At 47.9% G+C, this 26,078-nt stretch overlaps 1 protein-coding gene across 6 annotated transcripts in view; it reads right to left on the bottom strand.

The window, feature by feature from the left end:
• The window catches only part of USP15 (ubiquitin specific peptidase 15), a 519,523-nt gene that overhangs the window by 392,234 nt on the left and 101,211 nt on the right, over positions 1-26,078 (bottom strand). For all 6 annotated transcript variants that reach the window (XM_030217240.1, XM_030217241.1, XM_030217242.1 and 3 more), the window contains one exon: positions 17,271-17,397. In XM_030217240.1, coding sequence (XP_030073100.1) covers positions 17,271-17,397 — 127 coding nt within the window. The remainder of the gene's footprint in view (positions 1-17,270; positions 17,398-26,078) is intronic.

The raw sequence follows: 26,078 nt of genomic DNA, 5'->3' as shown, positions 1-26,078 counted from the left end.
CACACCATGCTGCAAAGATACGCCAAACCCTGGCGTAAGCAGTAGAAGTAGAGCGCTTCCTCGCTCTCAGCATAGTGGCGATGACCTTGTCTGAGAAGCCCTTCTTCCTCAGACGCTGCCGCTCAATAGCCAGGCCGTAAGACCAAAGGGAGAGGGATCCTCCATCACCACGGGACCCTGATGTAACAGGCCCTGCTCCACTGACAGCCGCAGAGGATCGTCGACTGAGAGCCTGAACAAGTCCGCATACCAGGGACGTCTGGGCCAATCCGGACCCACCAGGATTACCCTGCCGGGATGCTTTGCCACCCGGTCTAGCACCCTGCCCAACATGGGCCAGGGCGGGAACACAGAGGAGCTCTTGTGTCGGCCACTGTTGGAGCAGAGCATCTACTCCCAGGGATCGAGGGTCCCGTCCTCTGCTGAAAAAGCGCGGCACTTGGCCATTGGCCGATGACGCCATCAGATCTAGGCTCGGCTGGCCCCAGCGCTTCGTGATGTCCAAGAACGCCTGAGCAGATAGTTGCCACTCTCCGGGCTCCAAGGTATGGCGACTGAGAAAGTCCGCCTTGACATTCATGACTCCGGCAATGTGGGCCGCTGAAAGCTGCTCCAGGTTCGCTTCCGCCCACTGGCAAAGACTCATAGCCTCCTTGGCTAGAGGGGCGCTCTGGTACCTCCCTGGCGGTTGATATAGGCCACAGCCGTGGCATTGTCCGACAGGACCCGTACAGGCTTCAACACGAGTACCGGGATGAACTCCAATAACACCAAGCGAATGGCTCTGAGTTCCAGGAGGTTGATAGACCACTTGCCTCTGCAGGAGACTAGAGCCCCTGCGCTGTCCTTCCCAAGCAGTGGGCTCCCCAGCCCATCAAAGAGGCGTCTGTCGTGACGACAATCCACTCCGGGGTCACCAGAGGCAATCCTGCAGACAACTTGTCTGTCTGCGTCCACCAGCTCAGCGCCTTGCGCACTGCTGGGTCCACGGGAAGGCGCACAGCATAATCCTCCGACATCGGAGTCCAGCGCAGCAGCAGAGATAGCTGTAGTGGTCTCATATGAGCCCTGGCCCAGGGCACTACTTCCATCGTGGCCGTCATAGAGCCCAACAGCTGCACGTAGTCCCAAGCCCGAATAGGAGAGGCTACTAGGAACTAGTCCACCTGAGCCTGAAGCTTGACAATCCGATTGTCTGGCAGGAACACTCTGCCCACTTGGGTGTCGAATCGAACTCCCAGATACACCAGGGACTGAGTCGGGCGCAGCTGGCTCTTCTTCCAGTTGATGATCCATCCCAGGGAGCTCAAAAGAGCAACTACCCGGTCCATAGCTTTGCCGCACTCTGCATAAGAGGGGGCTCAGATCAACCAGTCGTCCAGATAAGGATGGACTTGTACTCCTTCCTTTAGCAGGAAGGCCGCTATGACCCCCATTACTTTGGAAAAGGTCCGCGGAGCAGTAGCCAACCCGAAAGGGAGGGCTCTGAACTGGAAGTGTCGTCTCAGGACTGTAAAACGCAGAAAGCGTTGGAGAGGAGGCCAGATGGGAATATGCAGGTACGCTTCCTTGATGTCCAAGGAAGCCAAGAACTCTCCTGCCTTCACTGCCGCTATAACAGAGCGGAGAGTCTCCATGCGAAAGTGCCTCACTTTCCAGGCCCGATCGACCCCTTTGAGGTCGAGGATAGGCCGGACAGAACCTCCTTTCTTTGGAACCACAAAGTAAATGGAGTAACGTCCCTTGCCAATCTGATTTTTTGGCACCGGAACGACCGCACCCAGGCGGATCAGGATGTCCAAGGTCTGCTGCACTACCACAGCTTGACCGGAGACTTGCAGGGAGAGAGTACAAACCCGTCTCTTAAGGGTTGGCAGAACTCTAGCTTGTAGCCGTCTCTGATGACTTCCAGCACCCACGCGTCTGAAGTTATAGTGGTCCACTCGCCCAGAAACGAGGACAGCCGTCCTCCAATCTGCACTGGGGCGTGGACCAAGGCCCCGTCATTGGGTACGAGACCCTGGGGGAGGACCGGAGGGAGCACCTCCGGGACGGCGGTCTCTGCGAAAGGAATGCTGCTTGGGGGAGAAATTCCTCTTGAAGGAAGAGGGGGCAGAGGAACCCGACTTGCCCGGGCGGTATGGAGGTATCGGGACGAGTACTAACCCGAGCCCTGACCTCTGGTAATTTCTTGCCCTTAGACGTGCCGAGATCGGTCACGATTTTGTCCAGCTCGACCCCAAAGAGCAGCTTGCCTTTAAAAGGCAATCTAGCCAGGCGGGATTTAGAGGCGTGGTCAGCAGACCAATGTTTCAGCCAAAGCCACCGCCGCGCAGAGACTGTCTGAGCCATGCCTTTAGCTGAGGCTCTCCAGACATCATACAGCAAGTCTGCCAAATAGGCTAAGCCCGATTCCAGGGCCGGCCAATCAGCCCTCAAGGAATGATCCGAGGGGGAAGCCCGCTGCACCATAGTCTGGCACGCCCTGGCCACATAGGAGCCGCAAACTGAGGCCTGCAAACTTAAAGCAGCTGCCTCAAAGGACGACCTTAAGGCCGCCTCCAATCTTCTGTCTTGGGCGTCCTTTAGGGCCGTGCCACCTTCCACCGGCAACGCCGTTTTCTTAGTCACCGCAGTGATTAAAGAATCCACGGTAGGCCACAGATAGGCCTCACGTTCACTCACAGCCAAAGGATAGAGGCGGGACATAGCCCTAGCCACTTTAAGGCTCGTTTCCGGGACATCCCATTGAGCCGCAATTAAGGTGTGCATGGCATCATGCACGTGGAAGGTTCTAGGCGGGCGCTTCGTCCCCAGCATAATGGCAGAGCCAACAGGGGCTGAGGGAGAGACGTCCTCCGGAGAGGAAATCTTCAAAGTGTCCATGGCCTGTAACAACAGGTTGGGCAAATCCTCTGGGCTAAAAAGCCGCGCTGCAGAGGGGTCATCCGCTCCATCCGAGCGGGGATCTATCTCCTCCAAGGAATCCGCAAAGGATCGTTGGGAGACCTCAGACACGCTGCCCTCATCTACATCGGAGGAGACAAAAGTCCTCCAAGGCCTGGAAATCAACCCGAGGGCGTTTACCTCTGGGAACCTCAACCTCTTTATCAGAAGAGGGAGCAGGGGCAGCGTTTTGCATGAGGAAAGCCTGATGCAGCAGCAAAACAAACTCGGGGGAGAAACCCCCCAGACTGTGCACTTCCGCAGCCTGGGCAACAGCCCGAGACGCACTCTCAACCGGCGCTCGCAATAGCGGGGGAGAGACATGCTGCGCATCCAAAATGGCGTCCGGCGCGAAACTCCGTGAAGGAGCCGCGCGGGAAGAACGGCGCTTAACTTTAGCCGCTTTTGTGCCGTCGCCCAAATTAAGGGCGTTCATGGCATTAATGTCTCCAACCTCAAGGGCGGCCCCGAAGAAGCCGTCCGAGCCGCGTGGCCGGCCAAGATGGCGGAGGCGAGGAGCGGGGGATGGGCGTTTATGGCGGGAAAAAACCGCCACGCCGGAGGAACGACCGGGACATTCATCGGTCACTAAACTATCACCCATCAAGGGCGAATCAGGTTGTAAAACCCCCGCATCCCCTCTAGAAGCGCTCCAGCGATCCGGGGAGCGACCCTTTGCGCCCTCGCCCTCCGACGCCATTGCCACGAGGAGAAGAATCGGGGAACCCCCTGCCCGCTATAAAAAGGTAAAATTACCTGCTTGCCGCTCCGAGCTGTAACGAACTGGTGTCCCAGTGAGTAGCTGCAATGAACGTTTAAAGAAACGTCGAATTAAACGCCTTTAAAGACGTTTAAAAATTTTTTTTTTTTTTTTTTTTTTTAAACGGAGCCAGCGGGAGGGGGGAGAAAAGGAGGGACCTGGCACCACCAGGTTTGCACTTGCTCAAAAGAGCCCTCAACCCCAGGCCTCAACAAAACCTAAGGATTAGGCTTGGAGGCCTAGCCAGAGCTGCTGCTGTGTGTGACCACCACCTGCTGAGATAGAGAACATACTGAGGAGTTTCCGGCAGCACATGACCACATATAGGGAGGCAAAAGTTTGCTCTCTATCTCCACCTGCTGGTAGATGGACACAACCCACCAGTCTATGGATTGATCAGCTTGATGATATGGAAACACACACATACACACACATATATACACACACATATACACACACACACATATACACACATACACACACATATATACACACATATACACACACACATATACACACACACACATATATACACACACATATACACACACACATATACACACACACACATATACACACACACACATATACACACACACACACATACATATACATATACACACACACACACACACATACATATACATATACACACACACACACACACATACATATATATACAGTGCAATCTGCTTAAGTGCAAGGGTCTGGGACTAAAGAAATGCATGCAGTTAACCGGAGCGTGCACGTAACCATTGTGACCCAAAAAAGCTTGACATCTGATAAACGTATGTACAGTACTATTTATTATACATGCAGTATACAGTCTCCGTTAACTGACGTTAGGCTTACTTGAAGTAATCAGTCATAGTCCTCTGTACACTATTGTGTCTGAGTTCCATAGACTACGTCTGCCAGACGGTAAAAACTGTCATAGCACTGACATCCAGTGGCCTCCAGATAGGCCCGCACGGTGTTGAGACTCTCCAGCGCTCCTGCAAAAGTGACAGGAGGTTGTTGAATTTCGTCAGCATGTGTCTCGCTGCTCATTTCATCATCTGTTTCATCATCAGCCGTTGCCTGCATGTAGGCGCATATCTCGACATCAGTGCTGTCGTCAGCTGTTTGTAGATCGTAATCAACAGCTATGTAGTGATGAAACTCCTCTTCAGTAACACAGGCTGGGATGTCAAAGCCTGTTCATCTGATGCGTTTGCAACAGCTGCATCTGTTTCGTCCCTCTCCACATCCTTAACAAAGCTTGCCCGCTTGTAGCAGTTCATAATGGTTGCCTGTGTAACATGATTCCAGGCTTCTTTCTGCATATGTAGGGAATCCAACAGTGATAGATTACGAGCCAGTTCAACAGCACGTTTATCCTTGCCAGTATGGTCATCCATAACGCTCATCTGACAACGTAGCACAAGAGCCCGATAATGTTGTTTGAAATTGGCTATTATGCCCTAATCCATAGGTTGGAACAGAGAGGTAGTGTTTGGTGGCAGGAAGACCACCTTGACATTAGACAGCCTGACATCATTAATGTGTGCAGCACAATTATCACAAAGCAACAAAATCTGACGCTTTTGTGCCCGCATTTAACTTCTTTAGCCACTGCTTCCAAATTTCCCCAGTCATCCATGAATTTGTGTTAGCCTCGTAAGACACAGGAAGTCACTTAACTTTCTTGAAGCAATGGGGCTGTTTGCTCTTTCCAATGACTAGTGGTTCCAACTTCTCACTCCCATCCATATTGTCCTTCGATGTTTTACTTCCTGTAGTTTTGGCTTGTTTGAATGCAAGTGTTCCATCAGGAATTGCTCGCTAGTAGAGAACATTTTCGTCAGCATTAAAAATGTCACGAGGTGCAAACTCGTTCAAGATGGTAGGAAGAACTGAAACAATCCAATTTTCAGCACCAAAGTCATCAGTGTCTTGTTTTTCACCATGCTGTTTCTTGAATTTAATGTTGTTCCTCTCCTTCCGTCTTTCCAACCTTTCAACATTGGCTTTAAATTCAGTTAGTCCAAGACTTTCAGCTAGCTGATTAGCTTTCTTCATAAGCAGTGGACCACTAACAGGAAACTGTCTGCTCCTGACTTGAGAAAACCACGAAGAGCATCTTCTACATCCTCAGCTTTTCCCGCCTGTTTTCGTTTCCGTTGTGGATTTGTATTGTTTTGCCAGTCTTCCAGAAGCTGATCTTTCTGCTTCAAGATATTTGAAATTTGACTGGGATTGACACCATATTCTTTAGCAACAGATGCTTGACTTTGTTTTCTAATTTTTTAAGAACTTCTATTCGTTCAGCCAGTGCTAAAGTCTTAGTTGCGCGATGACGACGACTCCAGTGTACACATTAACAACTTTCTTTCGCTTATTCTGCCTGTGGCAGTTAACCAATGAGATTTCAAATTTATCGCCCCTTTGTCACGTGCCAATTCGCTTCCATATTCCGTGCGTGCGCTTATGCGGAGTCTTTCCTGCAGAAGAGCGGTCTTAAACCATGCATATAAGCGAATATTGCACTTATCAGTGGTGCGCTAAACCAAAGTTTGTCCCCATAGAAATTGATGGTGCCAAAAACGGGACCGAAGTACGGCATGCAGTTAAACATACATACATACAGAAAAAGAGAGAGAGAGAGGTGTTATAGATAGATGGATCATATGCTAAAGCTTAAGCAACTCTGGCAAAACTTTCAATGAACTCCTAAGTGAACGATCCCTTAAGATCAGAAAGCATAGCCAATCTTGTACCTGAATTATGGGAAGAAAGATGCCCAGGGAAACCACTATGAACTACTTCAGCAAATTTTTGCTCAGGGCTCTTATGTCTAAGATGGGAAAGAATCACCTTCGTTTTCCCTGGTATAACATGCTTGACCACTTTTGCCTACATAAAGCAGGAGAGTACCTTTGTAAGCAATTTTTGATGTTGACACCTTAATTTGGAGGAAGCAAATTCAAATTCATTGTGAGGATTTAACCCACCAGACTATCTTCAGAACCTGCTGAGACTGAAGCTACCAGGAAAAAAATCAGCCATCCTCCTACTGGTAGGTCATCTGGTACAATTACTTTAATTGCGACTATGCTCTTTTGTAGCCAGTCAAAAGCTCAATCCTGATTTTGACTGGAAAGTGGTTGGGGCTTCTGAGTCTCCTGTTGCCAGGAGGGAGTAAAAGCTCTGGTTAGTCTGGGGTGGACAAGGAGGAAACCTATGCCTTTGAGAGTAGTAAGCCCTGAATTGTGCTCAGCCAGTGTATCTGCTAGAAAAAGGAGGCCGAGCCAGGAGTGGGCCAGGACAATAATATAGTAGATGATGGCAGATAAAGACCTGCATGGTCCATCCAGTCTGCCCTACAAGATAAACTGATAGTATAAGGTATGATGTGATACTACTTGATCTTGATTTGTCCTTGCCATTTTCAGGGCACAGACTGTAGAAGTCTGCCTGGCACTGGCCTTGTTCTCCAGCTACTGAAGCCGAATCTTTGCTCCCCAGTTATTGGTGTCTTCATCTAATCACTGCTAAGCCTGTTTGGTTCCATGCCTTCTATATAGGATCCCTTTATGCTTAATCCATGCATTTATGAATTCCACTACCATTTTCATCTCCACCACCTCCCGCAGGAGGGTATTCCAGGTATTTACCACCCTCTCCAGAAAAAGTATGTCTTGACGTTATTACAGATTAGGCCCCCCTGCAACCTCAAATCATGTAACTTAACTCAGTGGTGTCAGAACACTTCTTCCACCATGTCACCAAAAAGATTATCTAGGCGGCACGGAATGTCCACCAGCTTTTCCTGAACCACAGGATCGAGATCAGAGGCATGCAGCCGAGTCAGTCTATGTATCTCAATAACCAGGGCTCTACCATGGTTCCCTGGGCTATGTGTTTTCTATACTCCTACTGCTTGACTACTAGCTCGAGGAGGTCTGCAGCATTTTCTGCAAGCAGTGTCTGTGAACTCCACAACACTGCTCACTAGGTTCCACAAGTGCGTGCTCATGAAGAACTGATAAGAATATGTGTAGGAGTCAAGCATAGCATTCTGAAAAAATGTTCTCCCATAAGACTCCAAAGTCTGAGACGCCTACTCTGGGGATACAAAGGAGTGACTCTTAGAAACATAGCAAAATGAAGGCAAATAAAAGCTATATGACCTCTCCAGTCTGCCCATACATGCCATCTATCATCCTTTTCTCTCCCTTAGAGATCTTATGTATCTGTCCCAAGAATTCTTGAATTCAGGTAGTTTTTGCTTCCACCTCCACCGGAAAGCTGATCCACGAATTCACCATCCTTTACATGAAGAAGCATATGCTCAGGTTACTTCTGAGTCTATCCCCATTCACCTTCATCCTATGCCCCCTCATTCCAGAGGTTCCTTGCCCAATGGAAATACTTGCCTCCTGTGCAGTTATGCCATGTAGGTGTTTAAAAATCTCTATCATATCTCCCCCCTCTCCCTGTCTTCCAAAGTATACATATTACATTACATATTACATACGCTTTATAACGAAGACCACTGACATTTAGTAGGCGCCTTCTAGCCCAACTTGATGGTGTGGTCACCAGAACTGTACACGATATTCTAAATGAGGTATCACCAGAGTCTTGTACAAAGGCATCATCACCTCCTTTTTCCTACTGGCCATTTCTCTTGCTATGCACCCGATCATCTTTCTAGCTTTCGCTGCTGCCTTTTATACTTGTTTGGCCACTTTAAGATCATTACATATGATCACATACAAGTCCCTCTCCTCTTTCATGTACAAAAGTTCATCGCCCTCTAACATGCACTGGTCGAGATTTTGCCACACTCCAGGAGGGGAGAAGATGAGTTGGCTCCTAGCCAACGCAATGCTGAGGCATTGAGGACTTTTGTCTCAGTGTGCAGCTTCTACTGTGAAATCAACAAGAAAAAATGCCACAGCTATGAAGTAAATCAATAACATACAAATTACTGTTGCTTTAAAAACACAGCAGTAATCTGCAGCTCATTGTAAAATGTCACCTTTCCTGTCTGCGTGTCAGCAGTGACTGCTTCAAGCACAGTCAATTAGGGTGACATTTTTAAAAAGCAAGCCACTGGCAGTTTCTGCATCATTCCCCCCACCCCAAGACAATAAAATAACGTGGTACCCAACAGCCCCCCCCCAACTTACTTTAAAAATAAATGCCTAGTGTCTAGTGCACCTTCCATCCAACATGACCTCCACTTCCTCAAGCTTACTTAAAAAAAAATTTGTTCCCCTTACCCCTCTGCTAGGGAGTACCTGAAAGAGATAGGAGCGATGCCCGCTCATTCCTGCCTCCGGCGCCAAGATCTTTAAAAATAGCAGTGCCTGTCCCCACATCCTGCAATTCACCAAGCAGGATCAGTCTGACAAATTGTGTGTATCTGGATTTTGTAAAAGCATTTGACTAAGTACCTTATGAATGACTCCTGAGGAAATTAGAATGTCACAGGTTTTTTTTTTTTTTTGTTACATTTGTACCCCGTGCTTTCCCACTCATGGCAGGCTTAATGCGGCATACATGGGGCAATGGAGGGTTAAGTGACTTGCCCAGAGTCACAAGGAGCTGCCTGTGCCTGAAGTGGGAATCAAACTCAGTTCCTCAGTTCCCCAGGACCAAAGCCCACCACCCTAACCACTAGGCCACTCCTGTTATGGATTAAGAATTGGTTAAAAAGATAGAAAACAGAGTAGGGTGAAATGGTCAGTATTTTCAAAGGAGAAGGGTAGAAAGGGGTCTGTAGTGGGACCGCTGGGTAGTGAGGTAATTAAATTTGCTAATAACAAAAAATTATTTAAAGTTGTTAAATCATAAGATGACCTTAAGAGACAAGGAGACTGAGCATCCAAATGGCAGATGACATTTAAAGTGAACACCTGCAAAGTGATGCATGTAGGAATGAGAAACCCAAACTATAGCTATATGATGCAAGGTTCCACATTAGGAGTCACCACCCAGGAAAAGAATCTAGGCATCATTGTTGATGATATGTTGAAACCTTCTGCTCAGTGTGCCAGCGGCTAAGAAATCAAACAAAATGTTAGGACCGCACCCTCGAATACTGTGTGCAATTGGAATACTGTGTGCAATTTTGGTCACTACATCTCAAAAAAATACAAAAGAATTAAGAAAGGTATAGAGAAAGGTAACGTAAATGATAAAGGGGATGGTATGACTTCCCAATGAGGAAAGGCTAAAGGGGCTAGAGCTTTTCAGCTTAGAGAAAAGATGGCTGAGGTAAGGTATGATAGAAGTTTATAAAATACTGCGTGGAGTGGAAATGGTAGACGTGAATCGCTTGTTTACTCTTTCCAAACATACAAGGACTAGGGGGCATGCAATGAAGTTATCAAGTAGCAAATTTAGAACAAAGGGAAAATATTTCTTCACTCAACATGTAATTAAACTCTCAAATTCACTGCTAGAGAATGTGGTAAAGGAAGTTAACTTAGCAGAGATTAAAAAAAAGGTTTGGATAAATTCCTAAAAGAAAAGTCCATAAGCCATTATTAAGAAAGACTTGGGAAAATCTACTGCTTTTTTCTAGAATAAGAAGCATAAAATTTGTTTTATTCTTTTGGCATATTGCCCAGTGGCGTAGTCAGACCCAGTATTTTGGATGGGCCCAGCGTTAATTTGGATGAGCCCTTACACACCATGCTACACCCCCCCACCCCCACCCGCGGGAGATCTAAAAAAATGTAGGGTTTTTTTTCACCTACCTTATCAACATCTTTCCTTCTCCGCGGCATCTTGGCATCTGCCTTCTCGTTGCTGAACCAAGTCCTTCCCCAGTGTACCTTACAAGCATCCCCAGCACTTGCAGTGATCCATTATTGCTGCCTGCACCGGCCTTGCAGATTTTCATCGGCCAGATCCCACCAGACAGGCAGCAGTAAACGACATCAGCAAGGGCCGGCTCATACAGCAATAATGGATCACTGCAGGCGCCAGGGACGCCTGTAAGGTACACCGGGGAGGGATGGGGTGCCACGGAGGAGACATGTTGATGTGGGGTTCCGCCGCTGGATGGGCCTGAGTCAATAATGGGTGGGTCTGTGTCCACCCAGGCCCACCTGTAGCTACACCACTGAAATTGCCGAATATTTGTGACCTGGATTGGCCACTGCTGGAAAAAGGATACTGGGATTGATGGACCTTTGGCCTGTCCCAGTATGGCAAGGTTTATGTTCTTATGTTCTAAATAAGGGAATTTTCCCCTTATTTGCTAGGTTGGGCAGAAATGTACCCCGGGGGGGGGGGGGGGGGGTCAGGCACCACCATTTTCAAAGATGGTGGTGCTGGAGGAAGGAGTGGTTGATGCACTTATGTTTATTAGTTAATCTGATATCCCACCAATTCTAAAATAGGTCTCTGCAGCTTACAAAATAATTAAAATTAAAACAGACAAGAAAAGAATGCCATAATTAGATAGGAAACACAAACACATTACACTCAGAGAATAAAAATCAAGAAACTTATACTCAACTCAATCAGAGAGGTGTCATAGACCTGCAAAAACACATTGTACTGGCAGGGAGCAGAATGGAAAAAGGCTTGCTCGAAAAAAAATGGGCTTTTAAGAGGTCCTTAAATTTAGGAAAAGAAAGTTCACCATGAAGGTTAACCCTCCAAAGGAAATTGACATCTAGATGCGCTGCCAGAAAAGTCTTCTGAATGTAGCCCCAAAAACAAGCAAGATATGTCACCTGGACTTTCATCGAATTCAAGGATAAATTCTTCCTAAGACCCCTTGCACAAAGTCGAGAATGTAGGATAGAGAGGCCTGAAATGGTAAAATACTCCTGGAAGAACACCAAGACTCGAAGGTCATACAAAATCTAGCATAATCCACCGAGGTCAACCGCTTCCCAGCCTGGAGCAGCGTAGTGATGACATCCTTCCTAATAACCTTTCTTCCTCAATCGTGACTTCTCAAGAGCCATGCCAATAAGATCAAAGAGGGGATCCTCCAGCTGTACAGGTCCCTGCGATAAGAGATCTTTTTGGCCCAGCAACCAAATGAGACTGTATCTACAGCTGATTACGTCTGCTTGCCATGGCCTTCTGGGCCAATCTGGTGCCACTAGAAACAACATACCCTAATGAAGCGATGTCCTGTAAAGGACCCTGCCTATCATCAGATATGGGGGAAACACGTAGAGGAAAGGTTGGCCAAGGTTGAAGCAACGCATCTATGGCCTCAGAGCTGACCATGTGCTGAAAAACTGCTATGTTTTTGCATTGCTCTACATCACGATCAGGTGCAAGACGGGCAGCCCTTTTTGGACAAGATCATAAGAAATACTTCCTTGGAGAGCTCCCACTCTCTGGATTCAAAAGATTCCTGCTGAGGTAAACTGCATGAACATTTTGCGTGTCCTACGTGTGTCACTGAGAGCAGTGTGACATAAGCCTCTGTCGTGAGACTGCCAGAGTGGACATGAAATCTGCCCCTCAAAAGGGTTGCAAATGTCTGCAAGGCATTCCTGAATGTCTTTAACTCCAAGAGGTTGATTAACTACAATGCCTCTGTCTGAGACCACAGACATTGGGCCGTTTGGCCCAGACAATGAGCTCCCAGCAGGAGAGACTGGCATCCATAATCACCACCACCCAATTTGGTGTTGAAAGAGATGCCTCTCTGCTGGTGTTCCAGATGTATCCACCAATGAAGGCTGAACTTTGCTTGGGCTGTCCAAAGGAGTTTGATAGTAGTCTGTGAAGGTCAGGAACCAACGATTGAGAAGCGAGAGTTGAAGTGGCCTCAAATGAAATCTTGCCCAGGGCACAACATCCAGAGTTGATGCCATGTTGCCCAGAACCTACACCCGAGGGGCAGGGAATCAGAGTAAACTAGATACTTGAGATAGAAATTTGACCTGCCTCGACTCCAGAAGGAAAACTCTCTCTGCCCAGGTATTGAACACAACTCTGAGATACTCGAGGGACTGAGAGGGCATCAAATTGCTCTGAGAAGTTGACTACCCAACCAAGAGACTCCCTTCCTTTTCTGGCATGCCTCCTGATCCTATACTGTCCATCACATACATTGCGCTCATCACAACACTTATTAGTCTTTCCCTCATTTCACCACTGCATTTTTTTCAGTTGTAGGTCCCACCTTATGGAATGCTTTGCCCTTTCACCTTAGGTCGTTAACATCCTTAACCAAGTTCAAGGTAGATCTTAAAACCTTTCTGTTCAAGGATGCCTTTATACTTTCCTAGGTTGTCAGTGGGGTGGGATCTGTTGGCCAGCTCAGAATTGTTTCTCCTTTTTCTGCCATAATCTGATAACCCATCTTTCCTATTTAATTTATGTAGTTCAATTTCACCCTTCCCTACTATTTGTTTCTTGTTCAAATTTCTTCCCTCTCTCTTCCTTTTCTGTCAATTTTAGAATTGTAAGCCACAGAGATATATTGCCTGATATGCTGAATAGCAAACCTTTAATAAACCTGAAACTATTCTGGCCATTGCCTGGACACTCTCCCATAGGAAGCTATGTTCAACCAATTGTTCAGATAGGGGTGTACCTGAATGCCTTTGCAATGCAGAAAGACCACTACTATCACCATGGAGAACGTCCTTGGAGCCATCGCCAGCCTAAAGGGTATTGCCTGAAACTGATAATGATCCCCAAGGAAGGGGAAATGCAGGAAATGCTGATGAGGAGGCCAAACTGGAATGTTCCTTGAGGTCCAAAGAAGCAAGAAACTCCCCGAGCCACACCGACGAAATGGCAGATTGCAAGGTTTTTATTCGGAAGTGCCTGACCTCGAGGGCTCTGTTCACGTGCTTGAGGTCAAGCACTGGATGGAAGGATCCGCCTGTCTTGAGAAACATGAAATAAACAGAATAGTGACCTATGGATCTTTTGGACTGCTAGAACTTTGGTGGGAGCCTTGCATGGGGAATTTGAGAAAAAAAAATCTGTGAGCAGAAGAGCAGACTCCAATTCAATTTGTAGCTGTCTCTGACCACATCTAAGACCCACTTGTCTCTAATGATCTCGCCCAATTCCTTAAGGAATATGGAGATATGTCCTCTCATAGGACCCCTGAGGAGTGGGCAGTCAGGGAAGCTGGGGTGCTCTGGAATTGGAAGATGAGAACTGCCTGTCTCCATGAAAGGTCTGCTGTTTCGGTTGAAAGCGTGATCTCTGAAATGAGCTGGACTTCCCAGGTCAGTAATGCCTTGTGTCTCTAATCTGGAACGAGACTCAGAGGAATAGAACAGGGCTTTAAATTTATCTCCTGGGAAACTCTGCCCTTATGACTCCTCTAGATCTTTAATGATCTTCTCTAAATCCTCACCAAAGAAAAGCTTTCCATGAAATGGGAAGTGCACAAGCCTGGATTTTGAGGCTATGTCCATCGCCCAACACCCGAGCCAAAGTCAACATGTGGCTGTGACTGCCAAGGACATTTCCTTAGTGGAGGCCCAAAGCAGATCATATAACAAGTCCACCAGGAACAGCAAACCCGCCTCCAGAGAAGGCAGGGGCTGTACCAAATCCTCAGCTATAGTCGCTTTTTGAACCCAACTCAAGCAAGTGCGGGCAGCATAGGAGCTTTTGACCTGCAAACACAATGCTGCCACCTCAAAGGAGAGCTGAAGAGAGGATTCCAGTTTTCAATCTTGGATATCCTTAAGGGCCATTCTGCCCTCAACAAGGAAAGTAGTCTTCTTAGTCACAGCAGTGACCAGAGTCCACCTTAGGCAAATGCAGGGAGGATAAAGCCGAGATATAGCCAGCAATAAGGAATTCCCACTGTGCAGAGATGAGCAACTACATTGCCGCATGAATAAGAAATGTTTTCGGAGGTTTCTTTGTGCCTGACATCACGGGGTGTGAAGTAGCCTCCGAACTAAGGGATTCAGGGGAAAAGATGTCCAGTACCTCCAAAGCTTTTGTAATGATGGAAGGCAGCTCTTCTTTCTGGAAGAGCATAGCCATAGTGGGATCATCGCCTTCCTCCAAGGGGTCTGACAGTAAATGGCATGAGCTCGAGAGAGAGGGGCACCAGATCTGTGCTCAGAGAACGAAATTTCATCCACCTCCCTCTGAACCTCTAAACAGACCCAGTTAGGGTGCTGGTCAGATAAAACCACTGGGGTAGGGAATGCAGAAAAGGGTTGTGAGGACAGGGGTCTCAAATAAAAAAAGCCTGATGCATTAACAGTACAAACTCAGAAGAAAAAGATGTTTCTAGAGAATCTTGCCCTAAAATTCAACTAGCAAGTAAGTGAAGTCCACGTAAGCCACCTGCAAGAAAACAGCCTGTTCTTCAAGAAGGACCTGGCAATGGATCTCTTGAGGAACAGCACACTGGCGTTTCAAATATGGTCACCGTGCACACACAGTCTGAGTGAGGCACCATGGAGCTTGCCAAAACATCCACCCGTAGCCCTTCTGTCAAACCTGGGGTTGCCTTCGTGGTCAAGTTGGGTGGTGGGGGACTGTTAGAGGAAGCCCAATGCTGCCATTGACTCCCACACCAAGAGCAGCATTTCACTGTTTCCGTCAGGGTCACTGGTAAGAAAAAAGGCAGAGACTTACAGAACACAAGGTTCTCTAAAAATAGTCATTGGCAGAGGCACAGCTTCAGAAGAACTGGTGCTAAAGGCAGCTATCTGCTCACAGCAACACTGCTTGTTCCATTTTCACTGGCAACAGAAACTTTCTCCTGCAGTAATTTTTTTTTCTTTTTTTAAAGAAATGCCAGCATAAATGAAAAAGAACTAGAAGGCACGAATTGGGGGGAAAGGGGGACCTGGCACCTCCAGGTGTAACTCAGCCAAACAGGCAGACACCAGTCTACACCCCTAGCTCATCTGAACCTGAGGGACAGGCCCAGGAGCAAGCACCACACAGAGAGTTTCACAGGATATGTCCACCCACCTACTGAGATAGAGAGAACACTGAAGAGGAGGCTACAGCATTGTATCGTTTATGGCAGAACTCTTTGTTCTCTATCTCCTTCTGGTGGTAGATGAACATAACCTTAAAGTCCCTGGTTTGATCTTTAGAACATAATGGAAGCCTTAGAAAACCAGTATCTAAAAGAGCTACCACTGATCTGGGAGGGGAATTCCTGCCCCCCCCCCCCCCCCAAAAAAAAAAAAAAAATCACTTAAAGTCTTGGATGGGTAAGAAGAAAGATCTCAGCTGCTGGCTCTAGATTTAATAAAAATTTGTCAAGCCCTCTGCACTAAACCTCCTGGGCTTTAACAGCTTTTAAAAACATAGCAATTAAACAGAAAGGATGCCCAAACTGTTGCACCTTTCATAATCACTTTATTTTCAATCTGTCAATCTGTCAAAATGAGCACATAAATAGGAACTATGCATTAAAATTTGCTAGAAGATGTTCTACTTAACTTTGCACCATGTAGAGATTGTGTCAGTTTCTGTTCACTTAGGCATTCACTGAGACACAGAATTTGACTAAGGACTGCCTAAACTTTTGCACACAACTATATTTTCCTAATCACACACACACACAATCTTTTTTTCCAAGTTAATATCTGTATAATAACAGACTATTTCATGGTTTTTTTTTGTTTGTTTGTTACATTTGTACCCCGCGCTTTCCCACTCATGGCAGGCTCAATGCGGCTTACATGGGACAATGGAGGGTTAAGTGACTTGCTCAGAGTCACAAGGAGCTGCTTGTGCCTGAAGTGGGAATTGAACTCAGTTCCTCAGTTCCCCAGGACCAAAGTCCACCACCCTAACCACTAGGCCACTCCTCCACTATGTTACATAATTCATGTTTAAAAAAATGGCAAATAGCTACTATTTACTCATATACAGCTACTGAGGCATGTCTTAGCCAGTTCTTAAGTTTTCAAAGGACTACCTGAAGATGAAGTGACAGAATGGCCTAGTAGTGGCTAGATGGAAGGCAGCTCTTCTTTCCGGAAGAGAATAGCAGCAGTGGGATCGCCTTCCTCCAAGAGGTCTGACAGTGAATGGCATGAGCCCCAGAGAGAGGGGCACCAGATTTGGGCTCAGAAAACAACAAAATTTTATCCACCTCCTTCTGAACTTCTAAACAGACCCAGTTAGGGTGCTGATCAGATAAAACCAGTGGGGTGGGGCACGCAGAAGGCTGTGGGGACATGGTTCTAGTAGTGGCTAGAGCCATAGGGTAAGAAGCAGAGAAGCTTCAGTTGTCCTGAGTAACAAAATTAGATCGTATGCCCTTTGAGGACAGGGAAATACCTGCTACTCTGGAATGTAATTTGGCTTGAACTACTAATGAAAAATCATGAGATAAATATGATATTCTCTTTCTCCATTTGAAGAATATATAAATATTACATATTTACAATTGTCTTTGACACAGTTTTCATTTACTCATTAAAAATACTACAGCCTACAAAGGTTCCACTCATAATGAGAGGACAGCTAGATGGAACGACAAAAGTCCAACAAACAGAAGTACATTATCTCAAACTCAGTCACTGACATTCATAAGAAAAATATATTCTTTTAATGAAGACGATTAAAGCATTATTCATACCTATTGTATCAGCTTTGCTAAATCTTCGTGTTACAACACTGTTCATATTCCCATTTTCACAGAGCTTTAATTCTGTAAGATATACTTCTACTTTGCAGTGCTTTACAAACATACCCTGTTCAACCACCTGAAAAGAAAAAAATCAGTGTGAGCAATAATTCTACACATCACACCACAGTCCAAGATACATTAAAAATTAAAACTCTGTTCTGGCTTTTAGAAAACTTCAACATGAACCTCTATAAGCATACAGTGAAAATTAGTTCTTACCTGATCATTTCTTTTCCTTGAACCCTGCTAGACTAGTCCAGACTGACAGGTTATGTCAACCCACCCATAGATGGAGACAGAGAAGCTGAAGTTTCCAGTGGTGCAGCCCAGAACTTTACACAGAACCTGACAAAAGCAATCCTCTGCTTCAAACTAAAATGTCTTTTTTTTTTAACGTTAAATTTTTGTTAAGGTTATAATAGTTACAAACATAATATGCTCATTACAACTAAGCACAATTGGTCTATCAAACATACAATGAAAGTATTGAAATGCTAAACCACAACCTCTCAGAATTACCCAGCCACCCCCTGTGAGCAATTATCTCCCCCCTCCCCCTCTCCTCCTTCAATATTTTCCCCTTAGGAATGTTGAGTTTGTGCAGCAAAGCGTGTCCATAGTTCAGAAGCAGGGTCATAGAGTCCCAATCTCTTGTCTGTAAGTCGTTCAAACTAAAATTTCATACGAGTGACTAAGTACAAGGAAGAAGCAATGAGAAATCCCCTAAAAGCTGTAGTCTTCCTGGATGGGAAGAGGAAGATTCAAGGAAAGCGAAGTTACTTACCTGTAGCAGGTATTCTCCGAGGACAGCAGGCTGATTGTTCTCACATATGGGTGACGTCCACGGCAGCCCCAGGTCCGGAAAATCTTCCTAGCAACAAAGGTTGCTAAAGCCTTCGAGGGAACGGGTGCACGCACCGCGCATGCGCGGCCATCTTCCCGCGCGCGAGAGTCCTGCTTCAGTCAACTTATGAAGCAAAACCAAAGAAAGGAACAATTCCAAAGGGGAGGCGGGCGGGTTGGTGAGAACAATCAGCCTGCTGTCCTCGGAGAATACCTGCTCCAGGTAAGTAACTTCACTTTCTCCGAGGACAAGCAGGCTGCTTGTTCTTACATATGGGTATACCTAGCCCCCAGGCTCACTAAAAACAACAAACAGGGTCAATTGGGCCTCGCAACGGCGAGGACATAAGAAAAATTGACCTATGAAGAAACATCTAATTGAGAGTGCAGCCTGGAACAGAATAAAAATGGGCCTAGGGGGGTGGAGTTGGATTCTAAACCCTGAACAGCTTCTGCAGCACCGACTGCCCAATCCGACTGTCACGTCGGCTATCCTGCTGAAGGCAATAATGAGATGTGAATGTGTGGATTGATGACCACATCGCAGCCTTGCAAATCTCTTCAATAGTGGCTGACATCAAGTGGGCCACTGACGCTGCCATGGCTCGAACACTATGAGCCGTGACATGAACCTCAAGAGTCAGCCCAGCTTGGGCGTAAGTGAAGGAAATGCAATCTGCTAGCCAATTGGAAATGGTACGTTTCCCGACAGCCACTCCCCTTCTGTTGGGGTCGAAAGAAACAAACATTTGGGCGGACTGTCTGAAGGGGCTTGTCCACTCCACATAGAAGGCCAATGCTCTCTTGCAGTCCAATGTATGCAACTGACGTTCAGCAGGGCGGGTATGAGGATGGGGAAAGAATGTTGGCAAGACAATTGACTGGTTAAGATAGAACTCCGACACCACCTTCGGCAAGAACTTAGGGTGCGTACGGAGGACTACTCTGTTATGATGAAATTTAGTATAAGGAGCATGGGCTACCAAGGCTTGAAGCTCACTGACTCTACAAGATGAAGTAACAGCCACCAGGAAAATGACCTTCCAGGTCAAGTACTTCAGATGGCAGGAATCCAGTGGCTCAAAAGGAGCTTTCATCAGCTGGGTGAGGACAACGTTGAGATCCCATGACACTGGTGAAGGTTTGACCGGGGGCTTTGACAAAAGCCAACCTCTCATGAAGTGAACAACTAAAGTCTGTCCAGAGATAGGCTTACCCTCTACACGATAATGGAAAGCACTAATTGCACTAAGATGAACCCTTACGGAGTTGGTCTTGAGACCAGACTCAGACAAGTGCAGAAGGTATTTAAGCAGGGTCTGTGTAGGACAAGAGCGAGGATCTAGGGCCTTGCTATCACACCAGATTGCAAACCTCCTCCATTTAAAAGAGTAACACCTCTTCATGGAATCTTTCCTGGAAGCAAGCAAGACTCGGGAGACACCCTCAGAAAAACCCAAAGAGGCTATATCTACGCCCTCAACATCCAGGCCGTGAGAGCCAGAGACTGGAGGTTGGGATGCAGAAGCGCCACCTCGTTCTGAATGATGAGGGTTGGAAAACACTCCAATCTCCATGGTTCTTCGAAGGACAACTCCAGAAGAAGAGGGAAGCAAATCTGACGTGGCCAAAAGGGCGCAATCAGAATCATGGTTCCGCGGTCTTGCTGTAGTTTCAGCAAAGTCTTCCCCACCAGAGGGATGGGAGGATACGCATACAGAAGGCCTGACCCCCAATGAAGGAGAAAGGCATCCGAGGCTAGCCTGTCGTAGGCCTGAAGTCTGGAACAGAACTGAGGGACCTTGTGATTGATCTGAGTGGCAAAAAGATCCACCGAGGGGTTGCCCCTCGTTTGGAAAATCTTGCGGACAACTGCCCTGTTGAGAGACCACTCGTGAGGTTGCATGATCCTGCTCAACCTGTCGGCCAGACTGTTGTTTACGCCTGCCAGATACGTGGCTTGGAGAAACATGCCATGACGGTGGGCCCAAAGCCACATCTGGACGGCTTCCCGACACAGGGGGCAAGATCGGGTGCCCCCCTGCTTGTTGTCTGTCTGAATTTGGATAATTTGATTGGACAGCCGATCTCTGAAAGCCTTTAGAGCGTTCCAGATCGCTTGCAACTCCAGGAGATTGATCTGAAGACCTGATTCCAGAAGAGACCAAGCTCCCTGAGTGTGGAGTCCATCTACATGAGCTCACCACCCTAGGAGAGATGCATCCGTAGTCAGCACTTTTTGAGGCTGAGGAATTTGGAAGGGACATCCCAAGGTCCAATTGGATCGAATTGTCCACCATCTCAGGGAGTTGTGAAAAGCAGTGGACAACAGGATTGCATCTTCTAGATCCCCCGCAGCTTGATACCACTGGGAAGCTAGGATCCACTGAACAGATCGCATGTGAAGATGTGCCATGGGAGTCACATGAACTGTGGAGGCCATATGGTCCAGAAGTCTCAACATGTGCCGAGCTGTGATCTGCTGAGATGCTCTGGTCAAGGAAACCAGGGACAGAAGGTTGTCCGCCCTCGCCTCGGGAAGATAGGCCCAAGCTGTCTGAGAGTCCAGCAGAGCTCCTATGAATTCTAGTTGTTGAACTGGAAGGAGATGGAACTTTGGGTAATTTATAACAAACCCCAGTAGCTCCAGGACTGAAGAGCCCTTGCCTCTAAGGTGTTCTTCACCAGCCAATCGTCGAGATAAGGGAACACATGCACTTCCAGCCTGCGTAGCGACGCTGCAACGACCACCAGGCATTTGGTGAACACCCGGGGCGCAGAGGCGAGACCAAAGGGCAGCACACAATACTGAAAGTGCTGTGTCCCCAGATGGAATCGAAGATACTGTCTGTGAGCTGGCAGTATCGGGATGTGAGTATAAGCATCCTTCAAGTCTAGGGAGCATAGCCAGTCGTTTTTCTGAATCATGAGAAGGGTGCACAGGGAAAGCATCCTGAACTTTTCTCGAATCAGATATTTGGTCAGGGCCCTTAGGTCTAGGATGGGACACATCCCCCCTGTTTTCTTTTGCACAAGGAAGTACCTGGAATAGAATCCCAGCCCTTCTTGCCCCGGTGGAAAGGGCTCGACCGCACTGGCGCTGAGAAGGGCGGAGAGTTCCTCTGCAAGTACCTGCCTGTGCTGGAAGCTGAAGGACTGAGCTCCCGGTGGGCAATTTGGAGGTTTGGAGATCAAATTGAGGGAGTATCCCTGCCGAACTATTTGAAGAACCCCACCGATCGGAGGTTACAAGAGGCCACCTTTGGTGAAAAATTTTTAGCCTCCCCCCGACCGGTAGATCATTCGGCATGGATACTTTGATAGCGGCTATGCTCGCCTGGAGCCAGTCAAAAGCCCGTCCCTTGCTTTTGCTGGGGAGCTACAGGGGCCTGTCTGGGCGCATGCTGTTGACGTGAATGAGCGCGCTGGGGTTGAGCCTGAGCAGGCTGGTGGGAAGGTGGATTGTTCTTACGCTTATTGTAAGCATAGGGAGCATTCCTCCTTCCCCCATAAAACCATCTACCTGATGAGGTAGATGCTGAAGGTGCCCAGTGGGAGAGTTTGTCGCATGTAGTTTCCCGCTGGTGAAGCTGCTCTACTACCTGTTCGACTTTCTGGCCGAAAATATTATCCCCCCGGCAAGGAACATCCGCAAGCCACTGCTGGACTCGATTGTCGAGGTCAGAGGCACGCAGCCATGAGAGTCTGTGCATCACTATACCCTGAGCAGCGGCTCTGGACGCCACATCAAAAGAATTGTAAGTACCCCTGGACAGGAATTTACGACACGCCTTCAGCTGCCTGACCACCTCCTGAAAAGGCCTGGCCTGCTCCAAAGGGAGTTGATCGACCAGGTCTGCCAGTTGCTTCACATTATTCCGCAAGTGAATGCTCGTGTAGAGCTGGTAGGACTGGATTTTGGAGATGAGCATAGCTGACTGGTAGGCCTTCCTCCTAACACAGTCCAAGCTTCCCGTCCCGGGGGCGCCAAGGCAAAAGCTCTCGTACTTTTGGCTCTCTTGAGAGCAGAATCCACAAACCCCCAGTCATGAGGCAACTGGGCCTTCAACTACGGGTCCCCGTGAATCCTATACTGGGACTCAACCTTCTTAGGAATGGTGGGGGCTAGATAGTGGTTTCATCCAGTTCCTCAACAGTGTCTGCTTAAGGACATTAAGTAGAGGAAAAGTAGATGACTCCTTAGGTGGCGAAGGATAGTCCAGGACCTCGAACATCTCAGCCCTGGGCTCATCCTCTGTTACCATGGGGAAGGGAATGGCCGTAAAACACTTCCCGGACAAAGGACGAGAAAGACAAACTCTCCAGGGGAGAAAGCTTTCTCTCTGGCGAAGGAGTAGGATCAGAGGGAAGGCCACAAGACTCCTCAGAAGAGAAATATCTTGGGTCTTCCTCTGCCTCCCACGAGGCCTCTCCTTCGGTATCGGACAGTTCTCTGACTCCAGTCCGAAGCCGAGCCCGTCTCGACGTCGAGGAGCTATGTCCTCGATGGTGATGCAAGAAGTTGACTCCCGTGCCAGCGGCGATGAAGCTCCCTCCATCGACGTCGACCGAGAGTCAACTCGGGGGGCAGCTGAGGCTGATGCCGCAGGCGGCACCGACATCAAGGGCCTCACCACAGGCGGAGCCAGCCACTGCATCTATCAACAGACGGTCGCAGCAGCCTTTCTAGGATCCCTGGAAAAATGGCATGGAGGCGCTTGTCAAGAGTGTCTGTCGAGAAAAGCTGTGGTGTCAGTTCAGGAGTCGAGGCTAGAATCTGCCGAAGAGGAGGCGGCGGTACCGGGCTATCCGGAGACCGGCGCATCGACACCTCTTGTATGGAGGGTGAGCGGTCCTCCCGGCGACGACGCTTCATGGGTGCGAATCCCTCGACGCCATGAAGCTCTAGGTACCGTGACGGAGAAGGGAACCGATGACGTTGCTTCTTTGCCTTCGCTCGAGGCACGTCACCAGTACCCCGCGGTACTACAAGAAGGGGACCGATGACGTTGCTTCTTTGCCTTCGCTCGAGGCACGTCACCGGTACCCCGCCGGTACGAGGACGTGGAATCCACACGCTCCTCGGGGTCGGGCCCAAAAGGGGTCGGTCCCGATGGGCTGTATCGCAGGAACCCTCGAGGCAGGTGAAGACCCACTCGATGGTTCACTGCTGCCAGCATGCAATGGTCTCTGGACAGCCATTACTGCGCGCTCCGAGGTTGATGCACTCTTCCGTGCCGACATCGACACCGCTGACCTCGTGTACCCGCTGTCGACGCCGAAGTACCAGGCAAAGCTCCAAACAGGTATTCCCGTTGAGCTTGTCTTGACGCTTGTGTCCGCTTTTTAAAGCTAAGAAACAACTTACATGTGTCTGGGCAATGGTCGGGCCCAAGGCACTGGATACACCACGCGTGAGGGTTGGTGCCTGAGATTGCCCGGTTGCACCGAGTGCACTTCTTGAAGCCGCTAGTGAGCCTCGATGTCATCGATGGAAAAATAGCAGCAGCGAAATCAAAATTCGTGATGGTGCCAAAGGAAGGGCACAAAAGGAGAGAAAACCCATGCGGGCGGCAAAAATGGCCGCACACGACGACGAAAGGAAACTTGAGGGCAAAAACTAAGAAACTAAGGGGAAAACTTTTTCTTTTTTTGTAAAAGAAAAATGAAACAACTCGTGCACGAGCACTATGGAGAAGAAAAACCCGGCGAAAGCCAACTAAAACGAAGGCTCTTCTTTTCTGGGGCACAGAACCGCCATAAACAGCCGCTCTTGACCTCGGAAAAAAAAGAAGACTGAAGCGGGACTCTCGCGCGACGGGCGGGAAGATGGCCCACGCACCCGCGCTCTCAAAGGCTTTAGCAACCTTTGTTGCTAGGAAGATTTTCCGGACCTGGGGCTGCCGTGGACGTCACCCATATGTGAGAACAAGCAGCCTGCTTGTCCTCGGAGAAAAGAAATTATCAGGTAAGAATAAAATGTCAACTTCTTTTCCATCCTGCTGGGATATACCAAAGCACTATCAGTCAAGGTGGAAAAGAATGCTCTGTTTCAACCCCTGCCAAAGGAACCATACTCTCTGGTCCTGACATCAATTGTAGTGATTTATAAAAGAATAAAGACCACGCCATTGCTCTACTAATATCCTCTGGTGCCACAGACCTGTCTTATGCCCAAGAAGTTGCCTGAGACTTAGTCAAATACGCCTGGAGACAACCTGATACCACACTGAGGTTTTTAACGTATGCAGACTCCTTAATCCACTAAGCCAGGGAGGCTTTTAAGTCATCTCTCTATTGTGAAGTCTGCTAAACAAAACAGACAATAAGACCTCCCAAAAGAATTATGACCTTAAATAGTGAATCAGAATTCTATGAATGTCCAACTTGATGAGAAATTTTGCTCAGCCCCCCTCCCTTCTTTTGGAAAATACCAGGAGCAAAACAGACTGATTCAGGAGGAATGACATCACCACTTTTGGTAAGAAAGAATGCACCGTACAAATGGAGCCTGAGACCACCCAAGAGAACAAGTAGGGATCTCTACATAAGAGAACCTGCAACTCCAAGACCTCTCTGGCTAACAAACTGTCACCAGAAACACCATCTTGAAGGAAAAAAGAGTTCAGCAAACTCCGTCTTAAAGGCTTAAAGGGGGGAACCTGCAAAGCCCTTCTTAACAAAACTGAGATCCTACTGCAGTACTAAATCAACCAGAGGCTTGATTTGCTTGATGGCATGCAAAATCCTCACAGTATCTCTGCCTGTACAGCTAATTAAATGCCCTTCACCTTTCCTCTAAAACACAAAAGAAATAAAACATGAACTTTGAGAGAGTTAAGAGCCTATGCCTGATCTAGATCCCCTTGCAGGAAAGTAAAGATGGATAGCAAACCAGCCGACCAGGCAGTGACATAGCCAGGCCTATCATTTTGGGTGGACCCACTGTTAAGATGAGTGGGCCAACCACCCCCCCCCCCCCCCCCATCCTGTATCTCTCTCCTTCTCCTCTGCCCACGGATCTGCATTTGCCCTCCACCTTTGGCCCGGCAGCACCTCTCCAAAGGTGTACCTCAGCATCTTTACTGGAACAGCACTGTTGCACATCTACTGCCTGTGCTAACTCACAGGCTTCCCTCTGCTGCATCCCACCTGAGAGGAACAGGAAGTCCCATGGCAGAGAGAAGACTGTGGGACTGACACAGGTAGCAAATGTAAATGGTTCCTGCATAAGCGAAGATGCTGAGGTGGATAGGACAGGAAGGAGAGTTGCTAGGGCAAGGCAGAGAATTCCAGATCTGGGGGCGGGAGAGCAAGGAGTGGAGGTTGCTGCCACTGAATTCTTTTAGTGGGCCAGACATGGTGGACTTAAGCACTCCCATAACTACGCCACTGTCACAAGGGAAATATGTCACTAACAGTCTTGAAATCTGAATCTACAACAAGGACATAGAACTTGACAGCCTTCAAAAACAAATATTTATAACAGATGCCAAGTAGCCCTTACACCTCACTGGACTGTTTCAAGGGACAAGCTGTAAGCCAGAAATGGTATGGGTCTTCCACTAGGATTAGCTCCTGAATTACAAGACCTGGACCCCTCAGCAGCTGCAACAGCGTGTCTAGCAACAGGTACATTAGAGCCACATATCAAGGCTGGTAGGGCCAACCTGGAGCCATTAGGTTGCCAAAGGGTGCAGAATCCTTCAAAAGCAACCACCTGATCAGGGGCTGTGGAGAGAAAATATACAGTGGCTCTTCCCATGGTCAGGGCTACAATAACACATCTATGCCTGCTACTTCCTTTTCCCTCCTATAGCTGAAGAACAGTAGAAATAACATGACGACAAAACTCCATCATATCACAGATCAGAATACCCCAGCACTTCACCAACAACTGGAAGGCTGAGCTCA

The sequence above is a fragment of the Microcaecilia unicolor genome, chromosome 10 (assembly GCF_901765095.1).
Source record: "Microcaecilia unicolor chromosome 10, aMicUni1.1, whole genome shotgun sequence".
Lineage (NCBI taxonomy): Eukaryota > Metazoa > Chordata > Amphibia > Gymnophiona > Siphonopidae > Microcaecilia > Microcaecilia unicolor.
The sequence above is the reverse complement of the archived record's forward strand: the minus strand, read 5'-3'. Positions and strand labels throughout refer to the sequence as shown.